Raw genomic sequence first — 24,399 nt, 5'->3', positions numbered from 1 at the left:
ACCTTTGATGGTTGCCTTTTCTGTTTCCTAACATTGGCTCATTTCCATGTCCATGTTTACGCTCTGTTTGTGGCGCAACTTATTCTTTTTCAATAAAGTTCTAGTCAGATTATTGTGAGGACAGAGAAAAGTGCAAATTTGGATGTGAGGTCCAAATAACAGACCCACAAAAGATGGTTTGTTGGTAAGTTTGGTAAGTAGTCAAGTTTGGTAAGTCATTCTTATTTCTAAGAGTGGAACTCTAACACCGGTCCACTGACACCGTCCTGCAGTAGTCTATTCTACTGAATACTTCAGTTCTGTTTTATGAATCTCTGATCTGCCTAATGCAGAATAAAAGTTCAACTCAATTCAATCAATTTTTATAGAGTGTTCTTCTCACGCAGTGACACAGAACACTTTAACACAGGCATAAGGCAATAAAAATAAATACAGTTGAAGTAAGAATTAAATCAGATAAAGAAACAAAGAAGACAGTTGACCACCAACTAGCATAATATAATACTTTTATAGAGCTATTAGTATGCCTACTGGCCACGGAGGAAAGGAACAAAAACTCCCCACAGAAAATCGAGAGAGAAAAAAAACTTCTGGGGGTCCAAGGGCTAGTGACTGCCCAGCCCTCCTGGGCATCATAGATTGAGTAACAATTCCAACCCAGTTTACAAGTAATAGTGATATTGTTGCTGTAAGGTAGCTTTAATCCCCAGCTCAGCATGGTATGTCTCATCCATCATAGCAGTTGGTCATCATCTTTAGTCAGCATGACATTCGTCTGTGACCACCGGCCGGCCTCCTCAAGTCTTATGTAGGGAGACTGCTCAACAAGAAGAAAGAACAGAGTTAGTAATCTGTTAGTAATTTGTAACTTAAACAAGTCAATTTAATATGCATTGGTACAAACAGACACTGACAAGTGGAATTACATTTCGAGGTGGAATGCCTGAGTAAACGTGTAAGTCTTTAGTCTGGATTTGAAGACAGAGACAGATGGGGCATTTCTGACAGTAATCCACAGTTTAGGTGCTCTATAACTAAAGGCGTGACCTCCTACTGAGGTCTTACTGATATTGATCACAGGTACTTTAAGGTAACCTGCATCCAATGAACGAAGATATCGTCCTGGGACGTAAGACTCAGTAGTCTCACAAAGGTAAGCCGGAGCAATGCCATGTACTGCCTTATAGGTAAAAAGCAGGATTTTATAATCAACTCTAAATGTGACTGGGAGCTAATGCAACAATTTAAGTACCGGTGTTATATGGTCATACTTTCTAGTTCTAGTGACAATTCTCGCAGCAGTATTTTGTACAAGCTGTAGCCTAGATACAGTCTGGTGTGGACAACCTGATAATAAAGCATTTCAATAGTCCAGCCTGCTTGAAACAAAAGCATGAATATTTTTAATTACCACACAAGACATAGGTGACATTGACATGACTCTAAACATTTAACACAACTTATATACATCAAACACATAAACACAAACATCACTTTTGTTCAAATTATTTCCGTCAGAGTTACCACTCTAATAAACAGTCTCATGGCCTCTAACCCACCTTGGGGGAAATTATGACCTTCCCTTTCCTGAATAGACACAATCTAGTCCCTAAATACCTCCACATGATACTCACAGGTTCAGAGTCTTAGGTTTTACCTTACATTTAGATCTACATTTATTTACCTAGCAGACGCTTTTCTCCAAAGCCACTTACAACGGCTACTGTGTAGTGTTACCTTAAAGCAGAAACTTTATCCTACCTCTTCCCAGAGTCAACAAATTTCAGATTTGGTTCCGATGGTTTATTCTGTCCGTGGTGATCCACCACTGGTGGCAATGGGTTGTTTCTAACTTTTACTTGGATCCAGTCCTAAAGGACAGAGTAATTTGTTGTTTCTGCCTTGAGAATCATCCATGACAATAGGTCACCAACAGCAGAAGTTCAGCATCCCAGCCCCTAAATCTGTGGAAGAAATTCAACATAACTCAAAGGACCCAAGACAGGGCAGAGTATCTTACTTTATTTCACCCAAGCTGGATGGAGAGTCTCCTGTGTTAGAGTTTAGGGAGTCTCCCAGAGCATCCAGTTCACACATGTTATATAATTCCAAAAGTGCATGGTACATATATGATAATATTTCTCATTGGCTTTTTTCTGCATGATTAACACATGCTCAGGCAGCACAGTGGCACAGGGAGTAGCATTGCTGTCTCACAGTGCCTGGGTGGTGCGAGAGAATGTGGGTTTGATCCCTGCTCAGTCTGTGTGGAGTTTGCATGTTCTCCCTGTGTCTGTGGGGGTTTCCTCCGAGTACTCTGGTTTCCTCCCAGCACATGCTGTTCAGGTTCCCCCATAGTGTGTGAGTGTCATGGAGTGAATGTGTTTCACTGATGGATGGATGAGTAACCCCTTGTAAGTAGTGTATCTAGTAGTGTAGTCACCTTGGTGAATAAGGTGTGTGGGCCTAGTAACATTACATAGTGTCTGTTGTAAGTTGCTTTGGACAAAAGTGTCTGCTAAGTGAATATATGTAAATGTTTTTCAGTATCAGCCAGTGTTGGTTACCCCTTAGAATTGGAGGTGAGGTGGGGGTGCCTTTTTAGTACGTAGTTTAATTGTATTTTTGCTGAGATGTACGTCACTTTGGACAAAGCATCTGCTAAATGAATAAATGTAAATGGAAATGTAGTACATCCTGCTTCTCACACATCTGCAGCACTTATCGAACACATCAGTTGTACATTTAATGCATACCATCATGTCTACTCCATTTTCTTATTTTTATCTCACAAAGGCTGTCCATCAAAACTTAGCGCCCAAGGAAAACATAAATTGGTAATGGGAGTGACTAAGGTGCTAGTCATCATTTTTAAAGAACTGCAGAAGCCAGTTGCTGAAACTGGGGTACATGTGTATGACTCCACAATATGAAGAGCTCTCCATAACACTGGGCTATCTGGCTAAAAAGAAAGCATTACTTAATAATATACATTGAAAAGGTACATCTCGAGTTTTCTACAATACACAAGAGGGACCCAGCTAGGATGTGGGAAAAGGTGCTTTTCGGCCAAAATGCTATGTATGGCTCAACCCAAATACTGCCTATGCCTCTAAAAACACCAACCGTAAGTATGGTGATGGCAGCACATTGCTGTGGGAATGCTTTCCATCTGCAATGACTGGGAATCTTCTTAAGATTTATGGAAAAATGAACTGAACTTCGGGGGGCGTGGTGGCGCAGTGGGTCTGGGGTTCAAGTCCTGTTTGGGGTGCCTTGTGAGGGACTGGTGTCCTGTTCTAGGTGTATCCCCTCCCCCTCCAGCCTTGTGCCCTGTGTTGCTGGGTTAGGCTCCGGCTCCCCATGACCCTGTATGGGACAGGCGGCTCAGACTGCGTGTGTGTGTGTGTGTGTGTGCGCGTGTGTGCGTATATATGTATGTGTATATATTGAACTGAATACTGGAAGAGAAAAAACTGAGGCTTGTCAGAAGTTTGCCTTCCAGGAAAACAATGATTCCAAGTAAAAGCCCAAGGAAACAGTAGAGTGGCTCAAAAACCAAAAAGTTAGTGTCCTAGAATGGCCTAGTTAATGTCCTGATTGCAACCTCTATCATTGCAGCAGCAGTGGGAGGCTTTACAAATGATACAGCCATAGAGTCATTGGCCTTTGAGTTTTTTTGCTTTGCTTTCTTTCCTTTTGGTTTTGTCATTTTGTCAGATGTTCCTTTAAGATGTAAAATATAAGTAGTGTCAATGTTTAGTATGAATTGGAAAATGTTTTAAAAATAATTTAAAGACAAGATTATTTTCTTGCATATATGTTTATATATCAGGTATGCAGAAGGGGTTTATACCAACTTTGCTTGCTTAAATGGTGATCCAGGTGCAACAAAGCTTTGTTTTAACCAGTGCCATATGAATTTGGCACTGGCCTTGCACAACCATGATATGTTCTTTTATCAGAGGCAAAAATTATAGTTATTTTCTATATCATCAAAATGGGATGCAGTATCAAAGCTGGATTTTCAGGAACCTCTGTTTAAATTACTGTTTCAGGATGGATATGCGCAGTATCATTTTGTGGGCTCTTCCTCGACAATAGAAAGGGACCGGCAACGACCTTACTCTTCTTCCCGCACCCCCTCCATCTCCCCTGTCCGGACATCCCCCAACAATCGATCAGGTGAGTCGTGCATGTAGGGTCCTTGACTTTGTATGTAGAACTGACTGTGGGAAGCAGCAGTCAGCTGTAATTTCTACTTCTGATGATGTTCCCATAATTGCTCTCAAGAGCCTGCTGTTTTAAAGCCTCTCAGAGGGTGCTGCTCAGTGTAGTACTCAGAATACAGTGTACTACTCAGAATAATACATACTGTACACCACATTTTTCACTGCATATGTCTACTACTTATTAGAAAATGGTACAGTTGATATATTGATGATTTTGTACTATGTTTTCCTTAACAAACAAGCAAAATCCGCAACAAACCAATGGGAAAATTTTAGAAGTAGAACAATTTAGCAGTTCTTAATCTATTCAGACAATCTAGAAGCATCCAGTCATCCAGGAGGGGTGGGCAACCACTGGCCCGTGGACCCCCAGAGGTTTTTTTCTCCCTCAACCTTCAGTTGGGAGTTTTTGTTCCTTTCGCTGGTGGCCAGTAGGTATATTTATAGCTCTATAATTAGTTCTTCATTGTCGTAGCCATTAGTTGACTGTCTTCTTTGTTTGTATCAGTTTTTCTTGCTGTAAGCCTGTGTTAAAGTGCTCTGTGTCACTGCGTGAGAAGAGCGCTCTATAAAAAATAAAAACACTGGTGATTCAGTGTGGGGGGGTGCGGTGGCACAGTGGGTTGGACCGCAGTCCTGCTCTCCGGTGGGTCTGGGGTTCGAGTCCCACTTGGGGTGCCTTGCGACGGACTGGCGTCCCGTCCTGGGTGTGTCCCCTCCCCCTCTGGCCTTACGCCCTGTGTTACCGGGTTGGCTCCGGTTCCCCACGACCCTGTATGGGACAAGCAGTTCTGAAAATGTGTGTGTGTGATTCAGTGTTAGACTCTGAACCATCACAACGTTCACCTGGGCAAGCATTTAGTGAGAGTGGGTGAGTGATTAAAATTTGACCCATGAGGAAGTAGTGTGAACTTCAAGACAATGTGAATTCCAAAGAGCCTTGGGTATCAGTGCAATTAGTTTTCCTTTTATCTATTCAGCATCGATTGTTGCCAAGGACTATAACCAATGCAGTTATTACACTCCTATCAGAAACATGTTCAAAAAAAAAAACTGCAACTGGCTACTCAACAGGTAGGAGAAAAGTTTAAGTGTCTATGCATCACAGTTTTTACCTTCTGTTTTGGTGATTCTGTCAAGAAAATGTATGTATTATGCACAAATAAACACTTTGTATGGAGCAGGAAAATTCATAGTCTCTTAAGTTCTTAGGTGTTTTAGGCTTGAAAGGAGCCAGTCACTACCGCTGTGGCAAGGGTACAATAGTTAAGTGGTTACATATATATACATATATGTATACATAAATACATATCTGCAACCACTTAACATGTAACATATGGTTATAACCTGAAAGCTGTTGGTTTACATCTTAGTACAGCCCTGTTGGAATACAATGAGTAAGTGCTTAGCTTAAATTTGTCTTACATAATGTCCCTTTCTGACACATTTGGATCAGGTCAAGCACAACTCAAGGAAACAGTGTCACTGCACCATGGGTGTCAGTCTGTCATATTTATCAAGCTGTATCAACATTGTCCTCCACTGTTTCATGTTTTTTGAGCTGTACACAAAACCTTGAGCAGGGATGCTCTAACAGCTGACCCACAGTACACTTTGCCAAATGGCAAAGCATCCAATATGATGACACGTTGCTGATTGAACACCATTTCATAGCACTGTAAGACTGAGCATGCAGGTTACCCTCTAGGAAACAGAGCTCTTTAAAACACCCACCTAATTCCCTCCTAGGGTTTGACCCAAACCTTGTTAACTCAAGATCTGCAGCTCATATTCTGCAGTCCATGTTCACACAGTAGGTGATAGCATGGGTTACCATAATAGGGGTACAAGCTGTCATTGCATCTGTTAACTTTGATTGACATGTGCACTATGGTTACCAAGTGATCAATTATTTGATTTCCTCACCCGGAACCATCTCCTCGATGGATATCAGTCTGGTTTCGAAGTTAGTCATTCCACTGAGATGGCGCTTCTGGCGGTATCTGATGTTCTCCAATCAGCTGGAGGCGCCTTTCTCTCCTCGATCCTGATCCTCCTCGATCTGTCTGCAGCATTAGAACCACCTGATTCTACTCTCCTGTCTTAGTCAGCTTGGGATCAAAGGAGCGGCACTAAGATGATCTGAATCCTACCTATCTGACAGATCCTATCAAGTGGTCTGGCAGAGCTCTCATTCTTCTCCTCTGCTTCTCTCAACCGGTCTCCCCCAGGGCTCGGCACAAGGTCCTCTTCTTTTCTCAATCTACACCTCCTCCCTTGGCCCGGTCATAGCCTCCCGTGGATTCAAATACCACTGCTATGCTGATGATACCCAGCCTGGAGCATCAGACATTTTCAAATGTATTGCTGCCTGCCTGTCAGACATCTCTGCATGGATGTCTGATCACCACCTCCAACTTAACCTCTCCAAACCAAGATTCTCCACCTCCCAGCTGTCCTGTCCTCTTGTCATGATCTATCGATGAAACTGGACACTTGACTCATTTTGCCTACCTCCTCGGCTAAGAGTCTGGGAGTGACAATTAACTCAAGTCTATCTTTCTCTCAGCACACTGAAGCCACAACCCGGTCCTGCAGATAAGTCCTGCATAATATTCACAGGATCCATCCCTACCTCACAACTGAGTCTGTCCAACTACTTGTCCAGGCCATGATGACATCCCCTCTAGACTACTGCAACTCTCTCTCTGTGGCCTTCCCGCTACTGTCATCAAACCTCTGCAGCTGATACATAATGCTTCTGTGCAAGTTGTGTTTAACATAATCACTGCATGAAACCACTTACACTCTGCTTTGTGGGAACAACATGCATCCTAACCACTCCCAGATATCCTTTACTCATTTTTTTTGCACTGGCTTCCTATAGCTGCCCAGATCAAATTCAAGACCCTGGTTATTGCCTACAAATGCATCAATAGAATTGCTCCCAGCTATTTAAAACATCCAATAGGAATGGCGCCGCGAATGGCCGCCTCGGTGTGGAGCTCCACAGTTGTTTTACTGTTTTAGTTTGCGCTGTCTTTAGTTATACTCCTACAATCAGTTTTACCAGGGAAGAACTGCTGAACATTCAGCAGTACACACCACCCAACATTTTACCGGTTTTCGATTATTCTGACATTTTGCTGGACATTGTAGTTGGAGGTGCAGCGGCACTGCTCAAGCGCTCCAAGACACGCAAGAGTGGAAAGCGAGCCGGCGCGCTAGTAAAGCTCCGAAAGCGCGGCTTTAGAACAGCGCTGCCTAGTATCCATCTGGCGAACCTCCGCTCCTTACCCAACAAAATGAACGAACTTCTCCTTCTGTCCCAAAAAAACAAGGACTTCTTAAACTCTGCTGCTCTGTGTTTCACGGAAACCTGGCTGAATGAAGCCATTTCGGACAGCGCGCTACATCTGCCGGGCTGACACGGAATCAGCAGGGAAATCACATGGTGATGGGACATGCTTCTACATCAACGAAAGCTGGTGTACAGATGTAACAGCGTTGAAGAAGATGTGCTGTCGCGACCTAGAAGCGCTCTTCATCAACTGTAAGCCTTTTTACTCGCTGCGGGAATTTTCCTTGTTTATTCTCGTAAGTGTTTACATTCCACCGCAAGCGTGCATGAACACAGCGCTGCAACAGCTGGGCGACCAGATCACAGACACAGAGCAACAACACCCAGACTCTGTTATAATCATTCTCGGGGACTTTAATAAAGCAAATCTCTCCCGTGAACTGCCAAAATACAGACAGCATATTACATGTCCCACCAGAGACAGTAATATACTGGACCACTGCTACACCACAATAAAGGATGCATATCATTCTGTCCCACGGGCAGCTTTGGGGCTCTCTGATCACTGCCTGGTTCATCTTATACCGACCTACAGGCAGAAACTGAAATCAGCTAAACCTGTAATAAGGACTGTTAAAAGATGGACTGAGGAAGCAGAGCAGGACTTACAAGCCTGCTTCGACTGCACTGATTGGAGTGTTTTGAGGCTGCTGCTAGTGATTTGGATGAGCTCACAGACTCTGTAACATCATATATCAGTTTCTGTGAGGATATGTGCATCCCTACCAAGACTCGTTTAACATACAACAACGACAAACTGTGGTTCACTGCAAAACTCAGACAACCAAAGAAGACGCCTACAAGAATGGGGATGGAGTCTTGTATAAACAGGCCAAAAACACACTGGCAAAGGAGATCAGAGTGGCTAAGAGAAACTACTCTGAAAAGCTGAAGAAACAGTTTTCAGCCAACGATCCTGCATCAGTGTGGAAAGGCCTGAAAGACATCACAAATTACAAGACACCATCCCCCAGCGCCGTGTCAACTCAACAACTGGCCAACGATTTGAATAAGTTTTATTGCAGGTTTGATAAACCCTGCCTCACACCCCACAACCATTCAGACCCTCTCTCCACGAATCAATTAACACCTCCAGCAACCCCCACCTTTCCCCCTCCTGCACCTTTGATCTGTGAAGAGGAGGTGCGTCGGGTCTTTGTCAAACTGAAGACAAGGAAAGCACCAGGCCCAGACGGTGTCTCACTGGCCTGCCTAAAAACCTGTGCTGACCAGCTGGCCCCTATCTTCACAAAGATCTTCAACAGATCACTGGAGATGTGCGAAGTTCCTTCCTGCTTCAAACACTCCACCATCATCCCCATTCCGAAGAAACCCAGTATCACAGGACTTAATGACTACAGACCTGTCGCCTTAACGTCTGTGGTCATGAAGTCACTTGAAAGACTGGTATTGGCCTACCTGAAGGACATCACTGGACCCTTGCTGGACCCCCTGCAGTTTGCTTATCGAGCAAACAGGTCTGTGGATGATGCAGTCAACATGGGACTCCACTACATCCTGCAACATCTGGACAAACCAGGGACTTATGTGAGGATCCTGTTCGTGGACTTCAGCTCGGCCTTCAGCACCATCATCCCACACCTCCTCCTGTCCAAATTAACCCAACTCTCTGTGCCCACCTCCATCTGTCGGTGGATCACCAACTTCCTGACAGACAGGCAGCAGTTAGTGAGGCTGGGAAAATGTTCATCCAATACTCGCATGATCAGTACTGGCGCCCCCCAGGGATGTGTGCTCTCCCCACTGCTCTTCTCCCTGTACACCAACAACTGCACCACTAAAGACCCCTCTGTCAAACTCCTGAAGTTTGCAGACGACACCACACTCATTGGCCTCATCCGGGACGGTGACGAGTCTGCTTACAGACAGGAGGTCCAAGAGCTGGCTGTCTAGTGCAGTCATAACAACCTGGAGCTGAACACGCTCAAAACAGTAGAGATGATTGAAGACTTTACTTGTTATACACTGGCTTACAAATTGTTATGTTCTAGAATGCCCAGGAGGGGTGGGCTACCACTGGCCCGTGGACCCCCAGAGGTTTTTTTCTCCCTCAACTTTCAGTTGGGATTTTTGTTCCTTTCCCCGGTGGCCAGTAGGTATACTTATAGCTCTATAATAAGTTCTTCATTATGGTAGCCATCAGCTGACCGTCTTCTTTGTTTGTATTTGTTTTTCTTGCCTTATGTCTGTGTTAAAGCGCTCTGTGTCACTGTGTGAGAAGAGTGCTCTATAAAAAATAATAATAATAATAATAATAACTTTAGGAGAAACACCTCAGCATTATCCCCACTCACCATCATGAACAGCACTGTGGCAACAGCGGAGTCGTTCAGGTTCCTGGGCACCACCATCTCACAGGACCTGAAGTGGGAGCTCCACATAGACTCCATTGTGAAGAAGGCCCAGTAGAGGCTGTACTTCTTTCACCAGCTGAAGAAGTTCAACCTGCCACAAGAGCTACTGATGCAATTCTACTCTGCAGTCATTGAGTCTGTCCTCTGCACCTCTCTAACTGTCTGGTTCGGCTCAGCTACGAAATCAGACATCAGAAAATTACAGCAGATAGTTCGGACTGCTGGAAGAATCATGGTCACACCCCCCCCCCCCCCCCCCCCCAGCTCTCCAAGAACTGCACTCGTCCAGAGTCAATAAAAGGGCTAACAAAATCATTCTAGACCCCTCACATCCAGGCCACTTCCTCTTTGAACCTTTGCCATCTCTCCGGCGCTACAGAGCACTGAGCACCAGGACAGCCAGGCACAAGAAAAGTTTCTTTCCTCAGGCCATCTACCTCATGAACAGCTAAATCCCCCCTAGAGAGTAAACCAGTGCAATACACAACGCTATTTATATTTATATTTATAACTATTTATCACATCATATCTCTTACTCACACTCCCTTGCATTTGTATAGAACATACCTGTACATACATACAATGTCTAGTGACTATTTTTGTATATTGGGTACTTTATATTTTTCTATATTTTTTATCCTTCATTCACATATTCTATCTTCTCATTTGTGTCTTGTCACTGTCATTCTGTCTGTGTTGTGGAAGTTTCCGTCACCAAGACAAATTCCTTGTATGTGTGAACATAGTTGGCAATAAAGCTCGTTCTGATTCTGATTATAAGACTTGATCAACTGCTACACCCCAACCAGACCCCTTCGCTTGTCTACTTCTGCTCTTCTGCACACAAAAAGTAAAGCATGGACTTTTTCGGTTCTGGCTCCATTGTAGTGGAATGACCTCCCCCTCTGACTCAGAACTGCTGTTAAAGGTTCATAAATACATTCATAAATACATAGAATGATGTAATGATTTGAAATCATGACTTAGAGCAAGCAGTTCCATTCTTTTCTGTTGCTTTTAAATTTTTTGTCTTCAACTGGCATCAGGAATGTAGGCTGTAACTTAATGTGACTTGCAGAATCTTTTTCAGCATTGTGTTTTCCAGGGACACATGGCTCATAATCCAGAAAACAAGAAAAAAATAAAGAATCGATTTTGTTTTTCAGCACAATGGCTTTCACACGGATCACATGAGGAGTTTAGTTGATGGGTCTTGGACAGCGGATGGCACTGCTCTCTTTACACTCAAGGACCCAGATTGGAATCCCACCTACTGCTGTACTACCTTAACAGTAGTACTTATTGCTCCAGCTGTATAAATGGGGAAATTGTTAAAAGTCGTTTAACATTGTAAGAGTCACTTTGGAGTAACGTGTCAGCTAACTGAATTAATACAAATGTGGAATTTCAGAACATCTGTTCTGTATGTAACTACATACATCAGGGTGGAAGGAACTGTAGATTATTATTATTATTATTATTATTGCTGTAGCAAATTTCTTAATCTAGTAAGTAGTTTGCAGAGTTTATAACGACATACTACATAGCTATATAACTATATTCTCTTGGGTTTTTTATTTGTTTTTAGATGACAACTTTATCATAGATATCTTTCAGCTTTTGAATAAACTACCATCTAGGGATGTCGACCCTCAATTTTTGTAAAAGGTACCCGTGGCTGCAGCCATAATTTTCTATGTTTGTTGTAGTATGTTTGGACATGCGGGGCTGTGGTGACACAAAGTGACAGCTGCCCTCTCTGAAAAGTGCTCCTGCTTTCCTGGTTTGCAGCGAGCGCCCCTGCCTCACCTCGAGAAGTGATCAGCCTCAAAGAGAGGAAGACAGACTACGACTTGACTGGAACCAATGCCAGTTTCCATGGAAACAAAGGCGAACACACCTCCCGAAAAGATGCCACAGCAGGTAAGAACTTGGCATGCGTGCTGTAGCTCTCGTGGCCTACACTTGTATTAGTGAAACAGATAGCTGCAGAATGTGTGTGTTCAAATCAGTAACATCTTTCTCATCGTAATGTCCGAAAGGAAAGTCCACCGTTCTTTGGAGGTTTCACTGAAAGAAAGCACTGGAACACTTGAAAGTGAGCAAATAAAAGAGTTTATTAAGAACAGTAGCTCGTGTCACAATCTCCTTCATACCGCGGAACCTCGTCTGCTCTGGCGCGAAAAAGCCTGTGTTATATATAGTGCCGCTAATAACAATTCCCGCTTCACTTAAGAAATAATCAATGACAATTATCCTTTGTCAACTTACACCCTACAGGCTGGCAGGAACCTTTCTTATACAAAACTCTCAATGATTCGTTCTTAATGTAAAACACCACACTCATATTCTCATTCCTTAAGTATAAATTCCGAAAGATGTTTGACTGCTGCAGGTGAAATATTACCTCTAGTAAAAATATGTCTTCTGAATGAACAATAGGCATACATTCATTATTTATATATGCTTTTTAGGTTTCACATTCGTTTTATATCTTTGTACTGTGAATGGCAAGATTTTAAAGGTGACTGGGGCAGTGAATAGCAATAGTGTCTGATATAGATGTGAATTAAAATGTGGCTCAGTCTGTATGGAGTTTGCATGTCTTCCTCATATTTACTTGGGTCCCTCTGGATGCTCTGCTTTCTGCCCACAGCCCAAGGACAGACAGTCGAACAGAGGTCTGAATTGGTGACCCTATATTGCCCTTAGCGTGTGTGTGTGTGTGTGTGTGTGTGTGTGTGTGTGTGTGTGTGTGTGTGTGTGTGTGTGAATAAGTGTTACACTACTCTGTTTGTATAAATCATTGTTTAAGGTGTTTAGCGCAATGTATCTAAAACAATGAGTCACTTTGAGTAAACGCGTCAGTTAAATACTATTTAGTAATTAATTTGCTTTGCTTTGGAGCAAAGATCTGTTAAATGAGTAAATGTACATAAAGTTTTTATAGTGGGTAATAACTCAACATCAAGTGTGTCAGCTGTATTACCAGATGTTTCTAAATAAGCCCAAAAACATCCAATGTCACTTTACAGGGTGTGTTAGTGAAAAATGGCTTACTTTTTGAGCTACACTCTACAGAGTAGATTGGAAGTGGTATCCCTATGCAAGGGGGCCCTTACCCTGGTAGTCCCTCCTTCCAGAATCAACACATGCATAGTCAGACATAGTCTGCTTTATCCAGATGTGCAGCACGAATTGTGGCCAGGAGAAATGAAAGACCAGGTCACATGGATCACCGATTCGTGCAAGTGTATGTACATAGAATGATGTTGACGTATTACTAGACCTTTGGGTGAGCGGTGTCCACTAATGTGATTGACCAGTCATTGCAATATGGTATATGCATAATATTTGACAATGGAAACTTACTGTATACAACCTATATGCAATAAAATTTTTTAACATACTTTTATCAATACAATGTTTTTATATTGTTTATTCAAATCATTTTTTTAAACAAATTGTCTTTAATTTTGCCCAGTCATACACAGATGACTTGTATTGTTTTTTTTTTTTGTTTTTTTTTTAAATGTTGCAGCAGTACATCAGTAATTATGCAATTTTCTCAAACTTATGTAGTGTCATATTCCAACCATGATTAATTCTCCAGTACAATGCCAGTGTTGTAGTTTTTTTTGAAGCTGGTATGCACACACATGCACGTACATACGCTTTTCTAAGGAAATCTGATGTACCTCCCTTTCAATCTTTCATGCAGTTCAAATCTCAAGCGGAACATCAACGTTGTTCAGGAATTCATATGTGACCCCTCATGACGACATCAAACACAACCAGGTAGGTGCCAAGACGTACAACTAAAACACTGTAATAAATAACAAATCTAAATAGTACCACTTGCCACATGTAAATTATCTTTCCACCTTAATTAGCAACCCTGTGTAAAAAACCTGTCATGGTCCATTGTTCCCATATCTGTGTAAAACCATACAAATTTCAAATCTATCTTCTAAGAAATGTACTGATGAATGTCTTTTGATGAAGAAATTCCAATTCCTCTAAATTCAAGTGTTTATTACTGGGGCTCAGTAAATTATTTTTATTACACATATATTTAAGTACAAGTTACAACAAGTTACAAGTAGTTTTTATTGTCATTCCTCCGTACAGCTTGTGTACAGTGGAGCGAAATGTCATTTCTTCGGAGACCATGGTGCAAAACAGAACATAGCACAAGACAATGAATAAGTAAATAAATAAATAAATGCACAGGATAGGATGCTGGTGTGGCTGTGAGCTGTAGGTAGTTGTGGAGTAGTGTAGTGCTGAGTTAATTGGTCAACGGAGCCAGTTGAGTGTTGGGAGGTAGCTGGATAGCTGGGTGTTGAGTAGTAAAGTAGTTAGGAAGGAAGAAATTATTATTCATGTCGAGCATGTTGAGCATATTTCTATGCAGTGCATCAAGGATATCTGTTTGGCAGCACTACCAGCTCCATTTTGACTGCTCCCCCTATAGTTACAGCCACTCCTCCTATATCTGAGCCTCTGATTTGTTGCATTGTGTACACGTATTTGAATATTAAACTCCTCCCTTTCGTGAGATGTGTTAGTGCCCATACACTCCTCCTCCTGTCTGATTCACAGGATTGAGTACTCTAAACTGAACTTGAGACCCCTTCTTCACCCCTCCTCTTGTCCAGGTCTCTGCCCAGCCTGCTCCTCAGGATGGTGCTAGAAAGGACTATGACACATTCCCCCCATTCCAGAATTCCAGCAGGCACTTTGAGGAGCCATTCTTTGAAGACCCAGGACATCCACGTGCTCCGCCCACCACAGACTTGAACATGCACCTGGGGCTGAAGTCTACCGGCAACTACGTGGACTTCTACTCAGCTGCACGTCCCTACAGTGAACTGAACTATGAGACAAGTCACTATCCTGCTTCCCCTGACTCCTGGGTTTAAGGGAAGATGCTGAGCAGCAAAACTAGTACTAGGTTCCAGAGGGGGGAAGGAGGCACGGGGAGGGTGGTCATGCATGTGCATGCATACATCAGCATTCATTTTTTTAATTTCTGTTGGTTTAGTTTATCAGGGCTCATTCCTTAGAGAGGCTCTAGTGAAGTGGAAGACTGGGAGGGAAGGTGTATGTGGGGAACTGCCCTTCTCAGCTGAGATACAGAGACAACACATTCGTGGCCACAGGGTGGTCCTGAGGTGCCCTTACATAGCATAGCAGAGACATTGATGTTCAAAGGGAAGATGGACTTTGGGCGAGGGTATGTGGGATGTTGTCTGTTGGGCAATGGTTGTTGTGGATATGAAGGAGAGCAGAAAGACAAGAGTGTAAAGCACAAGGAGAAGAACACCTGTTTACATTGGCTTGAGAAGCAGCTGTTCACACATATCACTGTCATTGCTTTACTTTTACTTCATGGTGCGGAAACATCTCTGCCTGCATTTTATAGAGTGTCCTTATAGAAGATGTTGCCAGCTTGTATTTTTTTTTTAAATCATCCTTTTTTTTATTCTTTTCTAATTCTTTGTTGATAAGTATTTGATGTACTTTACAGAGAAACAAGTGCATATTTGTGTAAATTACACAATGGCCACTTTGTCTCTTCCTCAGTGGTTTAAAATGTTGCTTTTAAGTCATATTAAAAGAAAAAACAAAACAACACCGGGGAGGGGCCCAATGTCCTGTAGCCCCTTTCCATAACAAGGTTGTTCTAACAGTAAGAAGGACATATCTAGTATTATTTGTTCTGATAATGTGAATATGTTTGTGGCAAGTAAACAAGCATTCAAGCAGTTCAAAGATAGTTAACACAACATCATTCCTCACTCCTTGTGAATAAAGTGCTTTTTCACTGCCTAAAAATGTAGATACAAGTAGATATTTGAAACAGGTTTCTGGGTATTTGGTTATATGATTTTTTTTTTCTTTACGATGATAGTGTTTAAGGAAATAAATTTAACTTCGTTGTCATCCATATTTGCATTAACACGTGTTTGTTCCACAAGCATCCCAGTTGCCTGTACTAAAAGAATGAATAAATGTGCCAAACATCATTATCTCCTCATGAGGAGATAGTTTAGAACTTCACTCAAAGCTGACAAAGCTGTTGCGAGATGGTTCTCCTGATACCCAATTTGTAAATTCTTTTTTAAAATGTTTTAATGGAATTAAGCTATACATTGACAGGACTGGAATATTACCAGGAGGGCAAAGTCTTTGTGAGCTTAATTTCCTCCAAAGATGTACAAATCTGTCAATATCAGTTGAGCATGTGTAATAAGTTGATCATGGCTGAGAGGCGAAACATTCTTCTAGAAATGGGTGTCTATTACTGTATGCATCTGCATAAGAGGACAAATTCATCTTAGAAATCAATGTTAAGAGAATATGATTATATATTATATAGAAATATAAATATATATATATAATTTTTATGTGAAGATGTGAGTGACAAAAGCATTATCAAAAAGATTTGTAAAATACATGTAGAATCCTGCTCACTTTCATGTTCTGACCCCGATACACACTTGAAAATGTTAACCTCCTGGTCTCAGTGATGTTGTCTCCAGATTCTATAGATTATCATTTTGAGACCTAGGTGATGTCCAGATGCCAGGAAAATAAAAGCCTCTGTACAATATGCGGAACTGTTCAGCATATCCTGCTGTTTACACCTGTGTGCAGTTGCCTCCAAACTCAAACACCCACCTTTGAAAAAAGCCAGATACTGTCAACTGTTGACTGAGACTACAGATACTTCTCACTCAGTTAAAAAGATTACTGACACCTCCCACCTGGTTAAAGAGACTACAGACACCTCTCATAGCAATGACAAAGATTACAGACACCTTTCACTTGATTATGGAAACCATTTTCCTCTTTACTTAGATATAGCCTCTCACATGAGTTGGTTCACTAAGCATCTTCTAACAGAATTTACATTTTTTTAAAGATTTTTTATATGCTGTCTTTATGCACATAATGGAGACTACTGATTGTGTTACAGAAAAAAATGGTAAAATGATTTAAATTACATTACAACGCAATCAAGGCCTATTCAAGGCAAATGTATTTCACACAACTAATTTCAATATTACACTTCTGTTGTAGGCTATAGAAAGTAATGTTATGAACATTTTAATTGTTCAAGCTTTTATATATATATCACCTAATACCAGTTTGACAGCATAACCACACATTAATTAAAGTACAGTATTCAAAGCCCATCCACTAAGTAATACAGATCTCTTTTTATAATAATGAAAGTCTTCAGTTTTCGAGCAAAAAAGAAAGCAGGATGTACAATGCATTAAAAATAACATTGTTATAATTAGTTTCTTTGCTATGTGCACAGTTGCATTCGATATGCAACCTGTCAGTATTACAAAAGGTCACTGTCACATTAAGATAGACATTTGATAGCTACTTTTTTCCAGCATACAGCTGTCTATTTCTGAAATGATAGATATACACACTTTCTGAACTGCTTGTCCCATAGGGGGTCATGGGGAACCAGAACTTAACCTGGCAACTGAGGGAGGGGACGGGATGGACGGGACACCAGTCCATCGCAAGGCACCCCAAGCAGGACTCGAACCCCAGACCCACTAGAAAGCAGGACCCGGTCCAACCCAACACGCCACCACACCACCGCAGCCCCCTTAATAGATAGATAGATAGATAGATAGATAGATAGATAGATAGATTTTAGTGTTTAATTATTCACAAATAATGCATTGCTTATGAAGGTCTTATGTGGTACTCTGTCTATAACTGTAAAAAAAAAAATAAAGTTTAGTAATCATGTGTCTTTCACACAGTATATGCTGCATGTAGAGTTCTCTGTCATATTAGGTTGACAATATGCCTGAGACAGAGCCAGGTAGAAGATTTTGAATTGAAGTTTCCAAATTTTGGCTTTCGAACTTGTAATATTTTAAAGGTGCTTTGCAGGACAGCATTGAGATCTGCATCAATCACTGTTCTGAGAAAAAGAATGCAGCCACACTGTTCTATGATTTTTAATTTTAATGAGTTATACTCTGAGTCTCTCAATAGCACAAAAAAGAAAAAGCGCATACTGCAAGTTGTAGCAGTACCTTGGTAGGATCTTGTTGTCCATTGTCTTTTTTTCTTTGCCATAAAGCAGGTGGGATGTGGGTTTGCTAAACTCAAGGCTGTGCTGAGGTGCCAGAATAGCTAGTCAGACTGCCTTTGACACCCATCCAGACTATCTGCATTTAATTGCACAGCAGTTTTGTACAGCTGTCAGCTTTCTATCTGTTTCTATCCTTACAAGAGGACAAGGCCAGTGTAGGACTGCAGATTTGCCCTTGTTTACAAACTGTAGCATGTGGGCGAGAGTTCAACATGGATGCGTGTTGCTGTTATGTCTGAACAAAGATGAAAAGTACAATGACCCCACATGTAGAGTGTATTTAAAAGTGCACAGTACAGTGTAGAGGTGAAACAATGAACGCAGGACAAGGAGACACGCAGTGTATTTGTAGAGGTAAAAAGTGAAACACGAATCTGTGAGTAGGACTTGAACATGGAGGTGTGATGAAATACCTGACTGGAACACTAGACCTGAACAGGAGCACAAAAGGGACAAAATCTCGGGACTGGATCATAAACACCTATGAGACAAAACAGGTAACTAAAGTTTGCCCCAAGATCACAATGAAATGCTGATTAAGAATCCGCGATCTATGCTCAGTTGTTTATTCCTTTAATACCTCACTAACTACCAGATTATAAACAGGTGCATGGGTCTGGGGGAGTGGCACTGAGTGGTGCCTCCTCTGGTCCGTAGGGGTATTGTCCTTGTGGGTCATGACAGTACCCCCCCTCTCCCCCATGAGGAGCAGATCCAGCCACTCTATGCTGATAGGCAGGCAGCTAACCCCTTCATTGAGCCCTGTGAAATTCTGCAATGAGAATGCAGACTTCAATGGGTCTAAACTGTCACGTGCCAGTACCCAAGATTGCTTCTCGGGGCCAGAGCCCTCCTAGTCAACCAGATAGTAGATTGGGCCTCTGCATTGCTTGGAGTCCAGGAGGACCTTGACAGAGTAGGCTGGGGAACCATGTACATCCAGAGGTGGAGGAAATGAGCATGCTGGACTTTGCAGAGTGAAAGTGCAGTAGGGCTTGAGGTATGAGACATGAAACGTGGGGCACATGTGACAATGAGGTGGTAAGAAAGAAACCGGGTTGAGCATTTTGAGTATCTTGAAAGTGCTGAGGAAGTGGGGAGCTAATTTCCTTGATGGCAGATGCAGTTTGATGATCCGTGTAGACAACCACATGCTTTGTCCTGGTTGGTACAACACTGTCCCATGGCTTCTGTCGGCCTTCTCCTTTTGGGAGGACACTGGCTCCTGGAGTCAGACACGTGAAGTCTCCCACACTGATTTACTCCCCCTGTACCAGTTATCCACAGCTGACACCTTGCTGGTTTCTGCAGTCCACAGGAACAATGGGGTTGGTGACCTAGCACACATTGGAAAGGTGTTAGTTTTGTTGACGAATGGACCGAAGAGTTTTGTGCATACAAAGGGAGGAATCTGCTCCAATCAGTTTGAATCTGGCTGCAATAGCTCAATAGGTAATGCCAAATCTCCTGGTTGAGGCATTCCATTCACCTGGAGCCAGGGTAAAGGCTAACTGAGACTCCCAGCCTGAAAAAGAAGGCCTTCCAGATTCTCCAGGTGAACTGTGGTCCCCTGTCTAAGACAATGTCCTCTAGTATACTATATAATCAGAAGATGTGTTGAAACAACAATTCCGCAGCCTCCAGGGCTGTTGGCAGACCTTTCTGTTGGATGAGGCTACAGGCTTTAGAAAAGTGGTCTATCACCACCAGTATTGTCATGTTTCCATCTGACTTTGATAGGTCTGTAATGAAATCAACTGCTATTTGGGATCATAGGCAGTTAGGGACTGGCAGCAGTTCAAGGAACTGCTGGTAGCTGTTATGGAACCTTGGCCTGGGCACACATGGTACAAGCAAAGACAAAGTCTCTCACATCTTTTTCCATGGACGGCCACCAGAAGCGTTCAGAGATGAGTTTAAACATTCTGGGGTGCCCTGTGCTCAGACAATCATGGGCCCAGTGTGAAAGCTTGGACCTGACAGCAAAAGGGACATATTCCTTGTTTTTGTGTCTGCTCAATGGGATCGGGTTCCTGGATTTGGGTTGCTCTGATGTCATCCAACAAAGCCCACTGGATTAGAGCTTTAAAATGCGCAGGTGACAGGATGGTTCTGGTAACGTGAATCTAGGTGAAACCTCAAACAACCGGGAGAGATCATCAGCCTTTCGTTCTTGGAGCCCGAGTGATAAGTCACCATAAAGTTGAATCTAGTGAAGAACATGACCCACCGTGCCTGTCAGGGGTTTGAGTCTCTTTGCTTTTTTAGATACTCTAGGTTCTGAGGATCTCTAGGAACGGGTGAGTGGCACCCAATAACCAATGCCTCCACTCCTCTAAGGCTAACTTTATGGCTAAGAGCTCCCCGTTTCCAACATCAGAATTCATTTCTGTAGGTGACAGTTTTAGGGGGACTTCCTTGACGCTGTGAGAGCACTGCCCCTGTCCTGACTTCCGATGCATCGACTTCAGTGACAAACCAGAATTTGGGATCATGGTGCTTCAGAATTGGATCAGAGGTAAAAGGCTTCTTCAGGTCTTCAAAAGCCTGAACAGCTTCAGGAGTCCAGGTCAGTTGCCTGAGCACTCTTGTAACAGTGCTGTCAAAGGGGCTGCAATGGAACTAAAGTTCTTTATAAAGCGCCTGTAGAAATTAGCAAACCCCAGGAGTCTTTGCAGGTCTTTTACAGTCATTGGTTGTGACCAGGGCAAGACTGTCGAGACCTTCTTTGGGTCCATAGTAACCCCATTGGGCAATAGGATGAAACCCAGAAACTCCACAGAATCCATAGGGAACTGGCACTTCTCTCCCTTCACATACTGCTTATGTGCTGCCAGCTTCTGTAAAACTTTCCTAACCTGTGCAGGACAAGGAGAAACACAGTGTATTTTCACAAAGGTGAAAAGTAAAACACGAATCTGTGAGTAGCACCTGAACACGGAGGTGTGATGAAATATCAAACTAGAACATTGTACCTGTACAGGCACTCGGGACTGGAACATGAGCACCTAGGGGGCAAAACATGGGAAATAGGTAATTAAAGTTTGCCAAGAGATCACAATGAAACCCTAATCAAGAATCTGTGATCTATCCTCAGTTATTTGTTCCTTTTATATTTCACCAACCACCAGCTTATAAACAGGTGCATAGGTCTGGTTGAGCGGCACTGAGTGGCTCAGTACCCTCCTCTGGGGTATAGAGAGAGAAACACGATCTCTAATGAGAGCACTTTTTCTGAAAGAGGCTCTGAGAGCTGAACGAAACTGCAATCGCAAAATATATTTGAAAAATACTTTTCTCATGTTCCACAAATCTTTTTCATGATGTTTGATTACAGTAAGCACAAAGAAATTATCTGCAGAGAAGGTTGTGAGGACACAAAATGGTAGAAAAGATGTAAATTACCATATAACTTTAGATCCCCCCCCCCCCCACAAACAGCACAAATGAAAGAAAAAGAAAAAAACCTATGCTTTGTCAGTACTGCATTTGTGCTGTTTTGTGCCATGAAAATTATAAGTTGTGCCATTGTTGTTTTTGAGAAATTAACTTTTTTTTTTTTTTCCAGAATTTGACATCACTCAGTCCCCCTCCAGGGGCATAAACACTCTAATTTTCACTCATTCATTTGGCTGTTTAATTTTGTTTGAGCTAATCTTAATATCTGGCGATATTAAAGATTACAGGGAACGAGATGTCACTCAGCCCTCCTACAGTGGTGTAAACACTTGAATTCAGGCTCATTCTTGAGTGTGCCCTTGTGTGCCATTCAAAGTGCAGTTCGGACTCTTTTACTTTTTCAGATATTAATGATTAATGACATGTAACGTCATCCCATTCCATGAAGCTGACCCCCCTAAAAATGGGACAAAAAAAAAAAAAAAAAAAAACAGTTTTTTCATTACTTGCCTCTTCTTTCACATAGTTTCACAGGGACAACGACAGGCACTAGAGGGCGATGAATAAAATGCATCAAAGGGACAAGTATTAATGATACCCTCTCAATGGCTTGGCTCTGGATCACCTACATCCTTGAGCCTCAAAGCTTTAGAAGTACCCCATGTATTTGGTTGTTTTCTGCCCTCTCACAACACAGTGGAAATATGAACACTTAAATCCTATGAGAGCATTCTTTTTCACTTACCAGAATGTTACAGGTTTAGGAATTGTTGTTGCCACTTCTCAGGTGAAAGGTCCACCTCATTTTGCTTTACTTGACTTCTCTGTCCAGAGCTACAAGTACTCACATCTGTTTGGTTTGTTTCCACAAAATCCAATCCAAGTTTAACCAACAAATTATATCTATTCCCTAAGGAATTAAGGTGTACAGAGCCCTTGGAGGACATACAGGCAGTCCCCGGATTATGAACGAGTTCCCTTCCTCTTTTAGTTAAATTTGTAGACCGTGAACAGTTAGGTACGGTTCATATCCAATTGCAGTTCGTGAAATATTTGTCTCAGAATATAGTACATAGCAGACCTTTCTATGCATAAAAACCATTAAAGAAACACTTCCAGATACACCAAAATATGTTCAACATAATACAGTAATAGGAGGGGGCGCGGTGGCGCAGTGGGTTAGACCGGGTCCTGCTCTCTGGTGGGTCTGGGGTTCGAGTCCCGCTTGGGGTGCCTTGTGACGGACTGGCGTCCCGTCCTGGGTGTGTCCCCTCCCCCTCTGGCCTTACGCCCTGTGTTGCCGGGTAGGCTCCGGTTCCCGTGACCCCGTATGGGACAAGCGGCTCTGAAAATGTGTGTGTGTGTAATACAATAATAATAATATCATGCGGAACAGAGGACGTGGAGGAAGCTGGATTGTTTGCTAAGGATCAGACTTGTTCTCGTGACAAGGCAAGGCAGGTTTGTGAGCACAGAGGGGACACTTGTTTCAAGTGAGATTTCACAACTGAGAAGTGGTTGAGTGGTAGTGGTAGAACCAAGTGTTCCAGTTGAAATCAGGTGCTTAACTGGAGCCAGGTGCTGCTGGTTGAGGTGGGTGTGGTCATGATAAATTATAAATGTAACTACAGCATTTATAATAGAGACATGAAAAAGATAACAATAAGAAATGTTTTTACAGTATTAATAATAGAGAGAGATAGCGAGAGAAAGACATCAGGACAGAGACTTTTACTTGCTCAATTATTTTCGCTTTATCCTTTAAAATTGCCCCAATAGTTGACTGATTGTAGTCTAAAGCTTTTCCAATGTTCTTTGGCATTTCACTTTTTCCGATTGCTTTATTATTTCAACTATCAATTCTCACTTCAATCGTGATCGTTTTCCTTATCTTTGATGCATCACCATCGCTTGCATCACATTTACACTTTGGTGCCATGGTTACGAGGATAAAAACAAAAAAAAATTAAAGCAAAATACAATAACACACAGGAGACACTTAACAGCAACGTGGTCCGACTGAAAAGAACAAGACAATGAAATGCACATGTTGTATTTTATTTGCAATGTACGTTGCTTTGGAGAAAACGCACACACGCTGACTGAAACACTTGTCCCAAGCAGGGTCGTGGTGAGCAAGAGCCTAACCTGGCAACACAGGGCACAAGGCTGGAGGGGGCGGGGACACACACCGGACAGGACGCCAGTCTGACACTAGGCACCCCAAGCAGGATTCAAACCCTAGAGCAGACACAGGCCAAACCCACTGCACCCCTGCGCCACCGCCCCTCCTTGGGAGAAAAGAGTCTGCTAAATGAATAAATGTAAATGATTAGAGCTGAGGAGGGCGGCCGGCCGTCATATAAGCACTCCCTGGTGACTGAAGCCGATAACCACCTGCCAAGATGCATGAGACGTACCTTTGTGAACTTGAAAATCAAGGTCAATTCAGTTCAGTTCAGTTCACACACACATTTTCTGAACCACTTGTCCCATGTGGGGTTGCAGGGAACCGGAGCCTACCCGGCAACACAGGACAGAAGGGACGCCAGTCCCTTGCAAGGCACCCCAAGCAGGACTTGAACCCCAGACCCACTGGAGAGCAGGACCTAGTCCAACCCACTGTGCCACCACACCCCCCCCCCGGTTCAGTTCAATTCAATTCAATTTATTTTTATAGAGCGCTTTTCTCACGCAGTGACACAGAGTGCTTTAATACAGGCATAAGGCAAGAAAAACAAATACATCAGAAACAAAGAAGACAGTTGACTAATGACTACCATAATATAGTACTTTTACAAAGCTATAAGTATGTCTATTGGCCACGGAGGAAAGGAACAAAAACTCCCAACTGAAAATTGAGGGAGAAAAAAAAAACCTCTGGGGGTCCAAGGG

At 42.5% G+C, this 24,399-nt stretch overlaps 1 protein-coding gene across 1 annotated transcript in view; it reads left to right on the top strand.

The window, feature by feature from the left end:
• Positions 1 to 15,477, top strand: part of LOC108933734 (catenin delta-2-like) — a 340,497-nt gene extending 325,020 nt beyond the window's left edge. Inside the window, exons 20-23 of the mRNA XM_029259061.1 lie at positions 4,059 to 4,185; positions 11,760 to 11,891; positions 13,690 to 13,766; positions 14,630 to 15,477. Coding sequence (XP_029114894.1) covers positions 4,059 to 4,185; positions 11,760 to 11,891; positions 13,690 to 13,766; positions 14,630 to 14,893 — 600 coding nt within the window. The 3' untranslated portion in view covers positions 14,894 to 15,477. The remainder of the gene's footprint in view (positions 1 to 4,058; positions 4,186 to 11,759; positions 11,892 to 13,689; positions 13,767 to 14,629) is intronic.
• Positions 15,478 to 24,399: the final 8,922 nt, after the last annotated feature.

The sequence above is a fragment of the Scleropages formosus genome, chromosome 16, assembly GCF_900964775.1.
Source record: "Scleropages formosus chromosome 16, fSclFor1.1, whole genome shotgun sequence".
NCBI classification, from domain to species: Eukaryota; Metazoa; Chordata; class Actinopteri; order Osteoglossiformes; family Osteoglossidae; genus Scleropages; species Scleropages formosus.
The sequence above is the reverse complement of the archived record's forward strand: the minus strand, read 5'-3'. Positions and strand labels throughout refer to the sequence as shown.